Genomic DNA, 14,093 nt, shown 5'->3' on the forward strand with positions numbered 1-14,093 from the left:
CACGAGCTCACCTGAGAGATCTGAGCTGATCCGAGTCCACCGAGCACCGACTCACTCAGCCTTCACATTTCTACACATCAAGTGCCTTCATGTCCACTTCCTGTCTACCTGTCCACTTGCTGTCTACCTGTCCACTTGCTGTCTACCTGTCCACTTGCTGTCTACCTGTTCACTTCCTGTCTACCTGTCCACTTGCTGTCTACCTGTCCACTTCCTGTACCTGTCCACTTGCTGTCTACCTGTCTACTTGCTGTCTACCTGTCCACTTGCTGTCTACCTGTCTACTTCCTGTCTACCTGTCCACTTGCTGTCTACCTGTCCACTTGCTGTCTACCTGTCCACTTGCTGTCTACCCTGTCTACTTCCTGTCTACCTGGTCACTTCCTGTCTACCTGTCCACTCCTGTCTACCTGTCCACTTGCTGTCTACCTGTCCCCTTGCTGTCTACCTGTCTACTTCCAGTCTACCTGTCCACTTGCTGTCTACCTGTCCACTTGCTGTCTACCTGTCCACTTGCTGTCTACCTGTCCACTTCCAGTCTACCTGTCCACTTGCTGTCTACCTGTCCACTTGCTGTCTACCTGTCCACTTCCTGTCTACCTGTCCACTTGCTGTCTACCTGTCCACTTGCTGTCTACCTGTCTACTTCCAGTCTACCTGTCCACTTGCTGTCTACCTGTCCACTTGCTGTCTACCTGTCCACTTCCTGTCTACCTGTCCACTTGCTGTCTACCTGTCCACTTGCTGTCTACCTGTCCACTTGCTGTCTACCTGTCCACTTGCTGTCTACCTGTCCACTTGCTGTCTACCTGTCCACTTGCTGTCTACCTGTCCACTTCCTGTCTACCTGTCCAGCCCTCCTCCTCCTGACTAATGACCCCCTCCTGCGTTAACGTGTCGTCGTTTGTTATTGCGTCGAACAAACGTTAGAAGAAAAGAACCCGAAAGCTGAACGAGTCCTCGCAGCTAGGATCCGTGTCCAGGACCAGTCTCACCTCAGGCTCCGGGTTTACTGCGTCCACCGGCCCCGACGCAGCCTCCTCACAGTCGTACTCCAAAAAACATGACTTTGGATAAACGGAGGCTTCCAGGAAAGTGTCTATCCAGGGTTTTCCTGTTGTGTTTCCCTCCGTCCTGTCTCCTCCTCTGTCTCCTCCTCTGTCTCCTCCTCTGTCTCCTCCTCTTCCTCTGCAGAGTCGAGCTCTGCTGCAGAGGAAGAGCCTCGTTGGACGGAGACAGATGATCACCGAGGACATAGACCTGCACGAACTGTCTGTCTGTCTGTGAACTGTCTGTCTGTCTGTCTGTCTGTGAACTGTCTGTCTGTCTGTGAACTGTCTGTCTGTCTGTCTGTGAACTGTCTGTCTGTCTGTGAACTGTCTGTCTGTCTGTCTGTGAACTGTCTGTCTGTCTGTCTGTGAACTGTCTGTCTGTCTGTGAACTGTCTGTCTGTGAACTGTCTGTCTGTCTGTGAACTGTCTGTCACTGATCAAACTGATGAACCTGCTCTAACTTGTTAAATACATTTATCAAAAACTACGAGATGAAGTTTAAATATTACTTCTTAAGGATATTGGCGCAGTGGGTTCACTACATATGAATAAACGCTAGATGGCGGTGTGGGACTGTTTTCTACTCACTGGAACCAGGGTCCAGTGGTTTGGAGCTGGTTCCTACAGGAACCAACTGTTCCAGCTGGATGCTGCAGCCAAGTGGCTTCAAGTAGTCACTAGTTCATCCATCTGACTACAGTAACTCACATAACCTCACTTGTTTTATGAAAACTGAGTACTGCTCTGTCTCTGCTGTTTTAACTTTTATAAATCAGGCAACTGGAATTTAATCTTTAATCTGGCTGATTTGTCAAAGCTGAGTGCAGCGGTGCAGGAAGTACTCAATATTTACTATAGCACAGTGTAGTAATACTTCCAGAAGTACCAATGTACTACCAGTGAAACACACTGAAAGTACCAATAAAGTGAAGTACTCACTAGGTGGAGCTAACTCTAATTCTGTTGTGTAGACTACTGTATAATGGACTGTACTTCTATGAATGTAGTAAATAAAATATTATAAAATACATGTTTTGAATGGGGAGGGGATTCTTGTGTTGTTTTGTAAAAATCAGTTGTATAAAAGTTTATATGAAGACTCTCCAGAAGATGGTGCTCTCTGATTTAAAGTAGACGTCACTGTGAGCAGGTGATTTTTATCCAGTGTTAACTTCAACAGTTTATTTTATCTGTTGATTTGGGGTCTAGCGTAACGTAGCAGCCTCTGTCGGATACAGAGTTTTTCCAGACTGAGTGAACCTGACAGCTACAAAGTTCATGTTCATGCTGAGTATCTGTTTTCATAGATCTGAACCCGGTTCGAGGTTTTCCACATTAGTCTGGTCAGGGAACACGGCTTCTGACCCGCAGTGGAAAGAAAACCTGCTCGTGTCCTTATCACCTGGATCAGACAGTTAACAGTGGCCAGCCCTCTCCTCTGTCCTGTAGTTCCCTAAGAAGTGGACTCAGGTCTGTGTTGGTTCACCCAGCAGCAGCTGCATTATGGGTTTAACTGGTCTCCACGACCGTCCTCATCTAACTGGACAGAACAGTGTGACAGGTACTTTTACCAAACCCTCAGTGACATCTCCTTCTTGCTGCCTGTCAAATGTATTCAGACCATAGTGGTTAATGGTTGAATCAGACATACTGTCTGAATGAATCACATCCTCTCTCTCAAAAATCTATTTTAATATATGACAGCAAGTTAGTTACCATCAATACACCAATTGTACAAATCTGTGTTACAGGAGCACTGGATCCATCCTGATCCAGACTGAATTATTAGAAGAAACTACGTTACAGTCATGGAGGATAGACCCTGGAAATATCTTCCTCACAATTAGGAGGCCATGTTTAGTAGAGATTGAACAGTCTCAACAATTATTGGGTAGGTTGCTTCAATGACGGTACGTCTCAGATTACATCAAATTCAATTTTATCATTCAAGTTCAGATGTTAGTTCATGAATATTTATCTGGACTGAAGTTATTTCAGTAGTAGTGCAGTATACAGTACTGATTACTGCCTGTCTCATGAACGTGCACTCAGCAACTTACAGAACAACACATTTGAAAATGATTCTAAAACATGTTTTCAGTCGAGTGTGAAGGGGTCTCACTGCCGTATGAAGTCATTTAATCCTGTCCTGCTGCATTTTAAACCTCATGATTGTCAGCTCAACACGTCAGGTCTGATGATGGTGAATTGGAGCTGATATCCAGTGACTTTGCTGCATGAAATCAGGCGACGCCAGCAGCAGCAACTAAATAATCTCCGACATGGTCAAACACAGACTGACTAAAGGAGGCCGGTTTATAACTGTCATTATTTTAAACGAGACGAGTTTTCATATGAAAAAAAGTTTATTTATGTTTATTAGCAACCAACACACATTTCTGCAGTTACCTCATTTCATGTCGGTGGCAATAGTACAGAAAAACATAAGAGTTACACACAGTTGAACCGTCACTAAGGCAAAATCATCTTTATCCGATTTCTTCAGTCGTGGTCTTCAGTTGGAGATAAAACTGTAATCCAGCATGAGTTCCAGGAAACCGCTGAACTACCCTGATTGGAAAATAACAACGAACAAAAAAGACAAATGTTGTATTTATGTATATTTCTGTTCTGTGCAGTCCCACAATAAGAGGCTGAATTAGGTCCAACTTTTAAACGTCTGCTCACTGCTGGAAAGCAGCGCTGAATGGATGGATAAACTATTTTTTTCTGCTTCTTAAAAGGTGGATTGTTGCTTGTTTGATTTAATCTTATTGCCTCTTGTCTCCAGCTCCTAAAAGAACTCAGGAGGATGATTTAACACTAATGCCACTCTCAGAAACAAAAGCCAAAGTGTAGTAACTTTAAATTTAAAGTGCTCAGCTAATTGAATCATCATGAGGTTCTATGATTACATCCATAGTCAATGTTCATGTTGTGTCAGTACCAGCAGCCTTTACACAAACCTTAGCTTGATTCCCTTCAGTCTTACCTCTTCCATTGTTGCAGCCCAGACCACTGGCATTTCCTATTCGATCCATCCTGGCTCCGAAGCAGCTAGAGGCCCGTTTCCTGGTGGCCAACAGCAGGTCCTGCAAACGGCTCCTCTGACTCGCAGCCCTGCTGTGGGACTCTGCTGGTGGTTGAGATCTTTCTGGTATCAAAGGTTCTTGGTCCCCCTCCTGGTCCTGGCTCCATTCTCGGCTGCGTGCAGACTCTTGGTTTGTCCCTTCATAGTCTCCTTCAGAATCCTCCTCCTGGCCTGCTTCAGCCAGAGTCTCCTCAAAGCGCTCCAGTAGAGACTGATGAAGAGGTGAAGATGGGTTTACATTCAGAACTAACTGCACTCTGTCAGTATGCTTTACAGAAGGTGGGTTCCACTGAAGGAACCTAATAGAACCATGCCCCAGAACTCCCCTCGCCCTCAACTTTATTATTTAATTTAGTTCTTGATTTACTAGAACCTCCAGAGAGGTGCTGAGGGCACAGGAAACAAAACCAGGACCTGAACCAAGGGGTTAAGTTAAGAGCCAGTTCCTGCAGTAGAAACCCACCAGCAGATATAGAAAAGAGCAACAACACGAGGTTTCTACTGGATCTGGACTTGACTGATTTGTGTTTGGCAGCTAGAACAAGAATGGGAAAAAGATATTAAGCTTTTAAACTAGTCTTGACTAGTATAACTAGTTCTCAGCAAACTGACACAATTCAGGTGTTGAGACACAAAAGTCCCAAATAAGCTGAAACAGTCACTGAAGTGATTTAGTACGATCACTCACAGCATCTGATCCAGATTCAGACAGATCACTGTCTCTCCACCAAATGTAATCTGATTACAGAAGTAAAATCCACAAGTAGCTGATACAGTAAATCTGAATACAAATATAAATGTACACATGCACATGTAAAACACCATCTGACCATGTGACACTGCAAATCTATGTCATGCAATAGTCATAATTTCGAATATTGATAAACGTAGATGAGCTCTTATATTTACAGTAGAAATGCATTTGGCTCCTTTCTAATATTGTATTTTGTGTTTGTGGATTTTCAGATCATGAGGAATCTTTCATTTTATCTGTTTAATACGAGCATCTACAGCCGTGGATGGAGACGTATTTTCTGTCATTTAAATTAAACTGGCTTCATTTTTAAATGGAAATCTGACCACTTGTTGACCTAAAGGTGAACTGAATGGTTGATGTTGTTTAGTAGTTTATAACCATTTAAAAGTCAAATATGTTTAATTTTAGGAGTTAAGAGTTGGTTTATATTTATGATGATCTGTTTACAGCCTCAGCATGTTTTAAACACTTGTTGGGGTGAAACCTTTTCCCAAATGCCAGTTTGATGGAGTCATCATGTCTCCTCTCTGGGAAAGTCCACATGGTATAAATACTTTTTCTATCAAATATTAACTAGAATACGTTTGTTTGATGCACACTGAGAGTTCATTCATGTTAAAAGACAGAGTTGACATCTTGGAGTGTTGGAGAGTGACTGTGCTCAACTGAAACTAGTGAAGCCTACAGTTTTGTCCCTTTCTATGGTGGAACATACAACTACGTATAATAAATACTAGATTACATATTGTATCATCATTCTTTCCAACAAGCATCTAATAACTTAATATCTGATTCCCAAAAATGCTGTAAATTTAGTCCCAGTACTATCTCCACACTGGGTGATGTTAAATTCTGGTGGAGAAATACTAGCAAATACAGGATTAAACTCTACACAACACTGATAACTAACTCCCCGACTTCAATTCAAAACGTATGTGACCTTCGATGTTCAGTACAATGTTCAGTAAAGTCTAAATGTGGTTTCTTACCTTGAGCTGAGCCAGGTCGCTGGTAGACGAGGACCTTCCCAGTATGTGGCTGCTAACCAGTGTGTGCTGACATAGCAGGGCCAGGAGGCCCCACAGGACCGCAATCCTCATGTTATCCTTCTGTTGTTACTACTGATGCTCCAGCCTGCCTCCACGATTTTATATACATGCCAACACACACACACACACACACACTCGCCATGCAACAGACAGTGAGTGTCAGTGGCTCATCATTTTGTAGACCCTCACAAGTGCATTCTGACACCTTTGCATGATAAGGCAGCTGGTCAGATGTCTCTGTAAGTGGCGCTTGGTGGTAGGTGATGTGTGTGTGTGTGTGTGTGTGTGTGTGTGTGTGTGTGTGTGTTTGTGTACAGTATACGTGTCTGTGTACCATCATGCTTCCCAGTGGCATGAGCTCAGGAACCGTGTTGGAGCCCTGAGCTCAGACGTGGTGTGTATCGACAGGAATGCAGCATTCACCATGCAAACACTTCACCATGTCTCCACTCCTGGGACTGAAAAAGACCATAGTAGGTTAAAACTGATGCTACTGGGGTACGAGAGGAAGGAAACAATGTCGATGTCAACAAGACACTTGTAGTATTATTATAATAGTTGATTTATTCTTTACTGTTTGGTTTTGAGTCATGTTTGTTTCTGTACACCTCTGAAGGAACACAAGTCCAAACCATGACCCTTCTTCCACTATCACCACTGAGCTTGTATGGTTTGGAATGTGAACAGGTCCTTTCCCCAAGTCCACACTTCGGTAGTGGTTAATCACGGCCTCATCAGTCCATAAAACAAACAGACAGTCTGTGTTTTACCTGGTTTTCCTATTCTTTCTGCTGATGAAGAGTTTGCATCTTGTGATCTAATAGATCTTACCTGGCCCATTATGTGGGTCAGTTAAGTTATGTACCTGCCTGCTGACTGGAAGTCCATTCGTTCTTATGCAGATCCCAAACAAAGTCACTGTTCTTAAGCCATCATCAGTGTCACAAGGTTTATTTGTCTAGTTTTCAAACTAATTACCCAGCAGTAGACGTAATCTGGTAAACTACTCTCTCTTTATTACTAGATTATTTAGCTCAGTGCCAAATCACAACAAAAATCATTTAAAGGCACTTTAAATAATACAGTTAAGACCTTACTTAATTGTATGAAAAACATATAGTAATCTTAGTAATATTTCTCAGGTGGAAGAAGTCAAAGATTTCATGTAGGTAAAGGACACACACTGGTTGAAGATGACTCTCAGATGGCTCATGATACTGTTTGAGGTTAACATTTATGTAGTCTAATATTAGATACCATATCTCTGCGGTTTTTGGGTCCACATGCATTAACGTCTCTCTGAATTTTACAGCACATCCAGACCTTTATGTCTTTTAAGCATGTTTGACATTTGTTAAATTTGTTTGCTTTGTCTGACTTCATAGATATTTCATAGTTGTGTGACATCTTTGCAGGAATGGAGGTTTCTAGAGTGTTTCCTAATAGAACGTATAAAGTGAAAAATGTTGGTCCAAGCACAGAACCCTGTGGAACTCCATAACTAACTTTTGTGAACATGGAAGAATCCACTGAACAGGAATAAATTCCTTCCTCAATTATCTGGTAGATATGATTTAAAACAACCTAGTGCTGTTCCTGTAATACTATGTCTCTGTAGTACTAAGATGTAACATGAAGGTTGGAGACAAGTCAGTTGTCTGAAGCTAAGAGGACATCACTGGCTTTGTGGAGTAAAGGGTTTGATTGATACAACACTAAAAGTCTGTGGTACGTAGCCTGTTTGTAAGGAAAGTTTGATCTGATCTACTGGACATGCTGATTGAAGGTAAAACATCTGTGTGCAGTCTAGTCTGGATGGCATGTTGGTGCTTTGGATGAATTCATTGTTGAAATTAGCTCAATCAATGGGGAAGAAGCAGTTTAAGTGGGACTGAGGTCTTAGAGAAGACTCGAGCTGTTGCATGGTGTAAACATTTATTAAAACACTGAACAGTACATAAAGAACAATCAAACATCAATTTTAAATAAATACATAAGCCACAAATAATATTTAATATATAATAAATATTAGTTAATAAATAAAATTCTAATAAAAATATCTTTCAGTAGAGACGTTGCAGTTCCAGAATTTCGATGGTAAGACTTCATCTTTACTTTGGACCTGCAAGAAGACAAGAGAACAACAATGGTGTTAATGGTATAAATACTGTCTTGTTATATTAATAGTTCAAATTAGAGTGTTTGAAGTAGCCTCACTAAACGTATCTGAATGAGGACGTTTTAAAGGCTGCATCACCGGAATAAATGTAGAAGGAGTTATTTTTAATGATTTCTGTAGACGTCATACTTTGCCAACACTACCAAGGACTGAGTGAAACTTGTTGCTGGTGTCTCAGTGGACCACAGACATTACACCAGTTCAACCCAGCTGTAACTTACTGTATTTGCCAACAGTGTTACACCCCAGAGAACTCATGGAGCCTATTCTGTCCATCCGTCGACCAAAGCACCCAGAGGATTTCCTGGACGAGTCGTTGCGGACACTCTTCAGGTTCTTAGCTGAGAAAAACTCCCTAATAGCAGCTTCATCCAGTCCAGTTTCCTGTTCATCTGTAGCATCCTCTATACTCAGACCATCCCTCTCTGCAGGGACTCTCTGATCCACCTCAGTCTGCTCTAAAACAGAGTCCTCTAGTCTGTGAAGGAGCATCTGCAACAGTCACATTGACATGAGTTAGATGCATTAGAACAATTAATAATTACAGGTTGAAAAACTTTATCTGTGATTGAAGAATCCCTTTAAATCACATCAGGCCCAAAGGTCTCCATAGAAAGTGGCTCTTGAGTGAAATGTGGGATGGCAACAGGAGTCTTAATGGTTTAAATGAAATCAAAGTGTTTGGAGACTCACCTTTAACATGTCCATGTCAGTGTCAGTCAAACCGGCGCTGATGGGATGTGAGCTGACCAGCTGCAGGTTTAACATGAAGAAGCCAAACAGCTGGATGGAAGACAGACGCATGTTTCTCTCTATGTTCCTATCAGTCGTTCAAAGAATGGATGGATGGAAGCTCTCTGTCTTCTTCTCTAGGTAGCTGTTTGGATTCTAGAGCCCTCAGCTCTTTTATACTTGAGCTCGACACACGTAGGTATGTCAAGAATTGAGCTTGCATTCCTGACACCTGCCTCTGATAACAGGAGCTGTCGGAAACTGCTCCTTTTAAAGCCTTGTCTCTTAGATATGGGGCATTCGTATGACATAGGTGCTGCCATACACTACTTTGTTTCAGAAATTTACTCCAACCCCCCTGTACACGGGACAGTGTTGTCACTGAGATACGGGAAATAGTAAACCCACAGGGAGTGAGACACTGTTACTAAATGGAGGGGTGTACGTGATTGTGGTAGGGTAGCCGGGCTTGGCAGAAGTACACAAACTCAATAATCAAGTAAAAGTGCACGTACTGCTACAAGAAGAGGTGTCGCTTCAAACTCAACACAAAGTACGTGTTCTACGTGTACATGTTTAAGATTTACTGTAAAGGAACTCCACTAAGAAATTAATTTATCTGGACAGAAACCTGACAGAGTTACAGATGAAATGAACAAAGTGTTTTAAACACAGCTGAACCTGATGCTGCTGACAACATGACTAGTCCAGATTTGTACCTGTGAGTCTCATGAATGGAAAAATGAAAAAAAAACCAACCCAAACCAACTTAGAATCTAATTAAAATTTGAATTATCACCATTCATTTCATGTCTTCGATCCAGAAACTGATCCTCTAGTTAGTAACAAAATAAAAATCTAATGTTGTGGGAGACAAACCTGTAATATGAGACAATACTTAGTGGTACAAGTCCTGCACTGGAAACTATTACAGTACTTAGTTACTGACATCAAAACATACTGGAAGTAAGCACAATGGTCCATTTCGCAATAACGTACAGTATCTTAAAGCTATTATTAAGCTATTAGTTATTAAAGCTGTAGAGGAGCACAAAGAGCATCTTTCTCTGATGAAGTAAAAGTAACATTAAATTAAAAGTAACATACGTGAGTATATGTACTTAGTTACTGTCTCCTAACGGTCTTCGGTGGGAGGATCCACATTCAGAGACTCTGCTACGTGATACTTGGGAAAGACTCAAACTTCCAACCAGCACTCTGCTCAATGACAGGCTGTGATGTCTAATCTGTCTGATGCAGAAAGTAACTAAGAGAAACAGAATCAGACATCATATCTCTTACATATTGATGCTGATTAAAAAATAAAAAAGCTCCAGCAGCAATGGACCAAATGAGAAAATTGCAGAATGTGTTTCTTTTGGGTCCAACTAAATGGCGTCACTGTGAACAATCAGGAAAGAACTCAACACATTGATGATGTGATCACTATCATGTACTGTGTCATACAGCTTCTTTAGCTGTTTCCACGTGACTAATAATGCAAATTTACAGTACATCATTTTCTGCTATTAGCTAGTTTGTTAAATACATGTTTTGTTTTTGTTAAAAAGTCAAATGCATATTGTAAAATAGGTTCATAAAGAAGTTTGAATTGCATTGTTTTTTTTTTCATGCCTAGAGAGAAATAAAAACACTCTTTACCGAAGGGTTAAAATAGATTATTATTATCATCATCATCATCATCATCATCATAGTATTTGTATTTGGTCTTACACTCAGAGATGACAGTGGGTATTGATGCTTACAAAGTCTATATGATAATTTAATAGTCACCTATAGGTTCCATGCCAGTAATTCTCCCCAAATCAGATAAGATAGATCAATTTGGAGCAGAAGAGATAAACTGTCCTAGTTGATCAGTCAATAAATACAACAGGAGCTCCATTCAAGCCCTCATCATACAGTGGAGCGTAGGTGGGACTGAGCATGTGAGTAGCAGGTGAAGCTGGAAAACCTCCAGGACTAATCTGTGGTGTGTGAAATGTGCAGCACTGAGAATGTGATTTGGAAAAATGCAGGGTGAAAAAAGGGTATTCAAAACAAATGTGGACTGGTGCACTGTACAAAGCATGTAGTAATACTGGATCTGCTCATTCTGCAGCCAGCAAGTGCAACTGAAGAGAGAGAGGAGATGAGGACTGTGTTTCATGAACATAGCACCATGTGGTGAACATATGCAGTAATTCACTTTATGCAAATACAATCATCTTTTGTTTATCTTAAAATGTGAAAATTCAGAAATAGAGGATGAGTCATCATCAAATACGAAATGATGTCAAATACGAAATGATGTCAAATATGAGGTTTAAATGAAAAGTTAAAGTTTAACAGATTCTATTGATGCCTTAAACAGAATTGAACTGTTTATAAATGAAGTAGAAGTAAAACAAACTGTACTTATAAACAGGAAATATTAAATCAATTCATTTCCTGTCATAATGTAGAAGAATGATCTGGAGTAAAGTCTGATACTGAAGAGTTTTTCAAACATATCTTTGTTTCGCCCTCATACATTGATCTGAAGGATCCAGTCGTTGGATTTAGTAGTTTCCAGTCAGTTCGAGATCAACCACTGAGTCATGGTTTGATTGAGTTTGAACTGATACTGGAACAGAACCACTTAGTGGTCCTCAAACAACAGCTCAGATATTAAAATGAAGAAATAATAAACTGTGCTTGGATTGAATGGTTCCCCATCGAACACACCTGTTTATTGAGAATGAAGAAGCTGCTTTCATCTGTGTCCCCACAAAGAAACAAATTCAATCACACACTCGGGAAATTATGCAAAATAATTCTTTTACTAGAATCCAATCTATTACAACTCTACGTTAACCGACAAGAAAATAATAAATAATAAATACATGTACAATAATTTATCATTATTAACATCTCACATATGAAAAAAGCAAATCACAGTTTTGAATGAGAACGACGCCCTTTGAAGTGTCAAAGCTCTGAGAGCAGCTCTGGTGTCGGTTCTGCTCACACTGAGGTTCCGATGGGGAAACGGGGGAACCGGGGAACAGGGGAACCAGGGAACAGGGGAACCAGGGCACCAGGGAACCTGGAGTCTGTGGACAGAACAGAAAGGACAACACTACAGGTCAGAAACAGCCGGATCTCTGCTGCAGCTGCAGGTTCTGTAACAGGACAGCAGGTCTCAGCAGAACCAGGTCCTCACTGTCCTCTGCACCAATAAATATTATATTAATATAATAATTGCTAAGTATAATAAATGCTCACTGGACGCTGTTTCCTCCTCTGTGTACAATAACCTGATGCTTGTCAGGTACTAAAATGTGTTTATCCAGCTTTACTTACTTCAAACTGAAGATCTATTTCTGAAGGTCTCATTTCCAGGATCTGATTAAAGAGTTTCTCTGCGTCATGTATTAATATACTGGATTAGGACTCATTCTCTGTTCTCTCTCCAGCTCCTACCTTCAACATCCCAGCCCACTGAAGGAGCCGATCCTCTCTAACCGGACCCCGAAGCAGCTCCTCAGCCCCCCCTTCTTGTGCCGGTTCCATGAGCGCTTGGAGGTTCTTAAAAGGTCCTTGAAGAGACGCGCAAGGACGTTTTCTTTCGCCGCCAGTGCCGAGTTGCTGGGGTCGGACTGGTCCCACGGCCGCTGCTCCGGAGCTCCGAACACCGACTTCTCCGTGTTTCCATCTTCTCCGCCCTCCACCTCCACCTCCTCCGAGGAGAAGAAGGGCGCAGCGTTGATCTCCTCCTCCAGGAGCTGCTTCAGACTCTGCGGGAACAAGGAGACTCTCAGTGACACGTCCAGCGCCGTCAAACCACCACCTATCGACGTGCACAGGTAAACTCACCTGGAGCTCGGACACGGGTTTGGCTCCAACGAAATTCAGCAGTAGGAGCAGCGACAGGCAGCACAGAGAGATGTTGGGGTTCATGATGTTCTGCAGAGTTCTTCCCTCCTGTCTGGCTCCGGTTCCTCTGGCTCTCCACCGGGGGCCAGGTGCCGCCTTTATACCGACCTGCATCCGTCACGAGGTCCCGGAAAATTAACGGAGGGTGACTAATGCTGCTCCACGTGGGAGAACAGCTGCAAATGGGAACTGGAAGCGTTCACAGGTCCGAGTCCTCTGAAGCTGTCAGGGTGCAGGGTCAGGACCTCAACTAAACCTGACAGTGTCAGGTAGAAAGAGGTTTGACTGGAATAACTGCAGCTACTGGTTCACAGCAGAGTTAAAGTAGTTAATTATAATAAATTCTTTTTAAATTATAATAAATATTAGAGGAAAAAGAAGAGAAATGATCACAACAGGCTGCAAAGTGGAATCACTCAAAGTGAAGGTGCAGCAGATACAGAAAAGACAGTGATGGAAACAGGAGAGGCACATTATGCTACAGACACACATATATTTATCATATTCATGCTATTGTTCCTATATTCCTCCTTGAAAACATACACCTGCAGACAGAAAGACCAGGACTGACGTGAACATCCAGGTTTGAATGATCAGGGTCCTGCTGAAAAACAGAGACTGTTAATTCTCTGTAAAACTACTCAACAAATGAGGGTTAAATAAATAAATACAAATATACCAAACCACCAGTAAATCCCATTCTATCAACATTAGATCAATGTAATATCTGACTCACAGCAGTTAAAGGTTTAACTTCACATTTCTTAGTTTTTTCTTTTTTTTACCAGTAACTGTTAAATGTGAATCTTAAGTCACTGCACGTTTGCTTTTGAGGTCGTCTGACAGAACGAACCTTTTCACATACTAAAAACCCCACATTATGTTGCATGGCACTTTATTTCTTTTTATTTTCCTGTTGAAACACAAACTGACTCTGCTACAGAAAGTCACATTAATATGTTTTATACAGTACACACCGCTGAGAAAACCAGATGATAATGGTCTGTTTTACAACAAACAGAGAAAATGCTTGTGAAAATGGAAAATATAAAACACGACAAACTGATGTAGGTTGAGCAGCTCCTGAAGCTTGTGTTCATGCCTTCAGTGGAAACATAAGCTGCTTGATGCAGCTGCTGGTGTCATTTTTCTCCATCTCGTACCTCGTCCAGAGGGGCTCATACAGGCACCTGCAAAGTCCTGAGGTGGGACTGGCTGGAGGTAGTGAAAATGAAAATTAATCTGAAGTTTGTCTGATTGATGCGATTGTGTTTCTACTCTTGTTCCCTCCAACGTCAATCATACCACCTCCTCC

At 41.7% G+C, this 14,093-nt stretch overlaps 4 protein-coding genes across 4 annotated transcripts in view; all 4 read right to left on the minus strand.

Moving 5' to 3' along the window:
* LOC113167497 (rho guanine nucleotide exchange factor 10-like protein) overlaps positions 1–1,140 on the minus strand; it is a 26,250-nt gene extending 25,110 nt beyond the window's left edge. Inside the window, exon 1 of the mRNA XM_026368161.1 lies at positions 996–1,140. The gene's annotated coding sequence lies outside the window, so the exon portion shown is untranslated. The remainder of the gene's footprint in view (positions 1–995) is intronic.
* nppa (natriuretic peptide A) overlaps positions 1–6,000 on the minus strand; it is a 7,114-nt gene extending 1,114 nt beyond the window's left edge. The window contains exons 1-2 of the mRNA XM_026367485.1: positions 5,890–6,000; positions 4,045–4,354 (exon numbers count right to left, since the gene is read on the minus strand). Of these exons, the coding sequence (XP_026223270.1) occupies positions 4,045–4,354; positions 5,890–6,000 (421 nt within the window). The remainder of the gene's footprint in view (positions 1–4,044; positions 4,355–5,889) is intronic.
* Positions 6,001–7,946: 1,946 nt separating this feature from the next.
* Positions 7,947–9,560, minus strand: nppb (natriuretic peptide B). The gene is made up of 4 exons (XM_026367057.1): positions 9,542–9,560; positions 8,822–8,940; positions 8,350–8,620; positions 7,947–8,071 (listed from the first exon to the last, which is right to left on the minus strand). Exons 1-4 carry the CDS (start codon positions 9,558–9,560, stop codon positions 8,061–8,063), a joined length of 420 nt encoding a protein of 139 aa, XP_026222842.1. The 3' UTR covers positions 7,947–8,060.
* A 2,007-nt stretch (positions 9,561–11,567) lies between these two features.
* On the minus strand, positions 11,568–12,907 carry nppal (natriuretic peptide A-like). The gene is made up of 3 exons (XM_026367055.1): positions 12,719–12,907; positions 12,326–12,639; positions 11,568–11,955 (listed from the first exon to the last, which is right to left on the minus strand). Exons 1-2 carry the CDS (start codon positions 12,890–12,892, stop codon positions 12,328–12,330), a joined length of 486 nt encoding a protein of 161 aa, XP_026222840.1. The 5' UTR covers positions 12,893–12,907; the 3' UTR covers positions 11,568–11,955; positions 12,326–12,327.
* Between the last annotated feature and the right edge of the window lie 1,186 nt (positions 12,908–14,093).

This window comes from Anabas testudineus, chromosome 7 (genome assembly GCF_900324465.2).
Source record: "Anabas testudineus chromosome 7, fAnaTes1.2, whole genome shotgun sequence".
Classification (NCBI taxonomy): domain Eukaryota; kingdom Metazoa; phylum Chordata; class Actinopteri; order Anabantiformes; family Anabantidae; genus Anabas; species Anabas testudineus.

Coding starts and splice junctions, on each gene's coding strand:
- nppb (XM_026367057.1), bottom strand. Junction 8,621..8,821: donor CTGACATGGACATGTTAAAG/GTGAGTCTCCAA, acceptor TGACTGTTGCAG/ATGCTCCTTCACAGACTAGA.
- nppal (XM_026367055.1), bottom strand. CDS start 12,892: ATGCAGGTCGGTATAAAGGCGGCACCTGGCCCCCGGTGGAGAGCCAGA. Junction 12,640..12,718: donor AACCCGTGTCCGAGCTCCAG/GTGAGTTTACCT, acceptor TTGTTCCCGCAG/AGTCTGAAGCAGCTCCTGGA.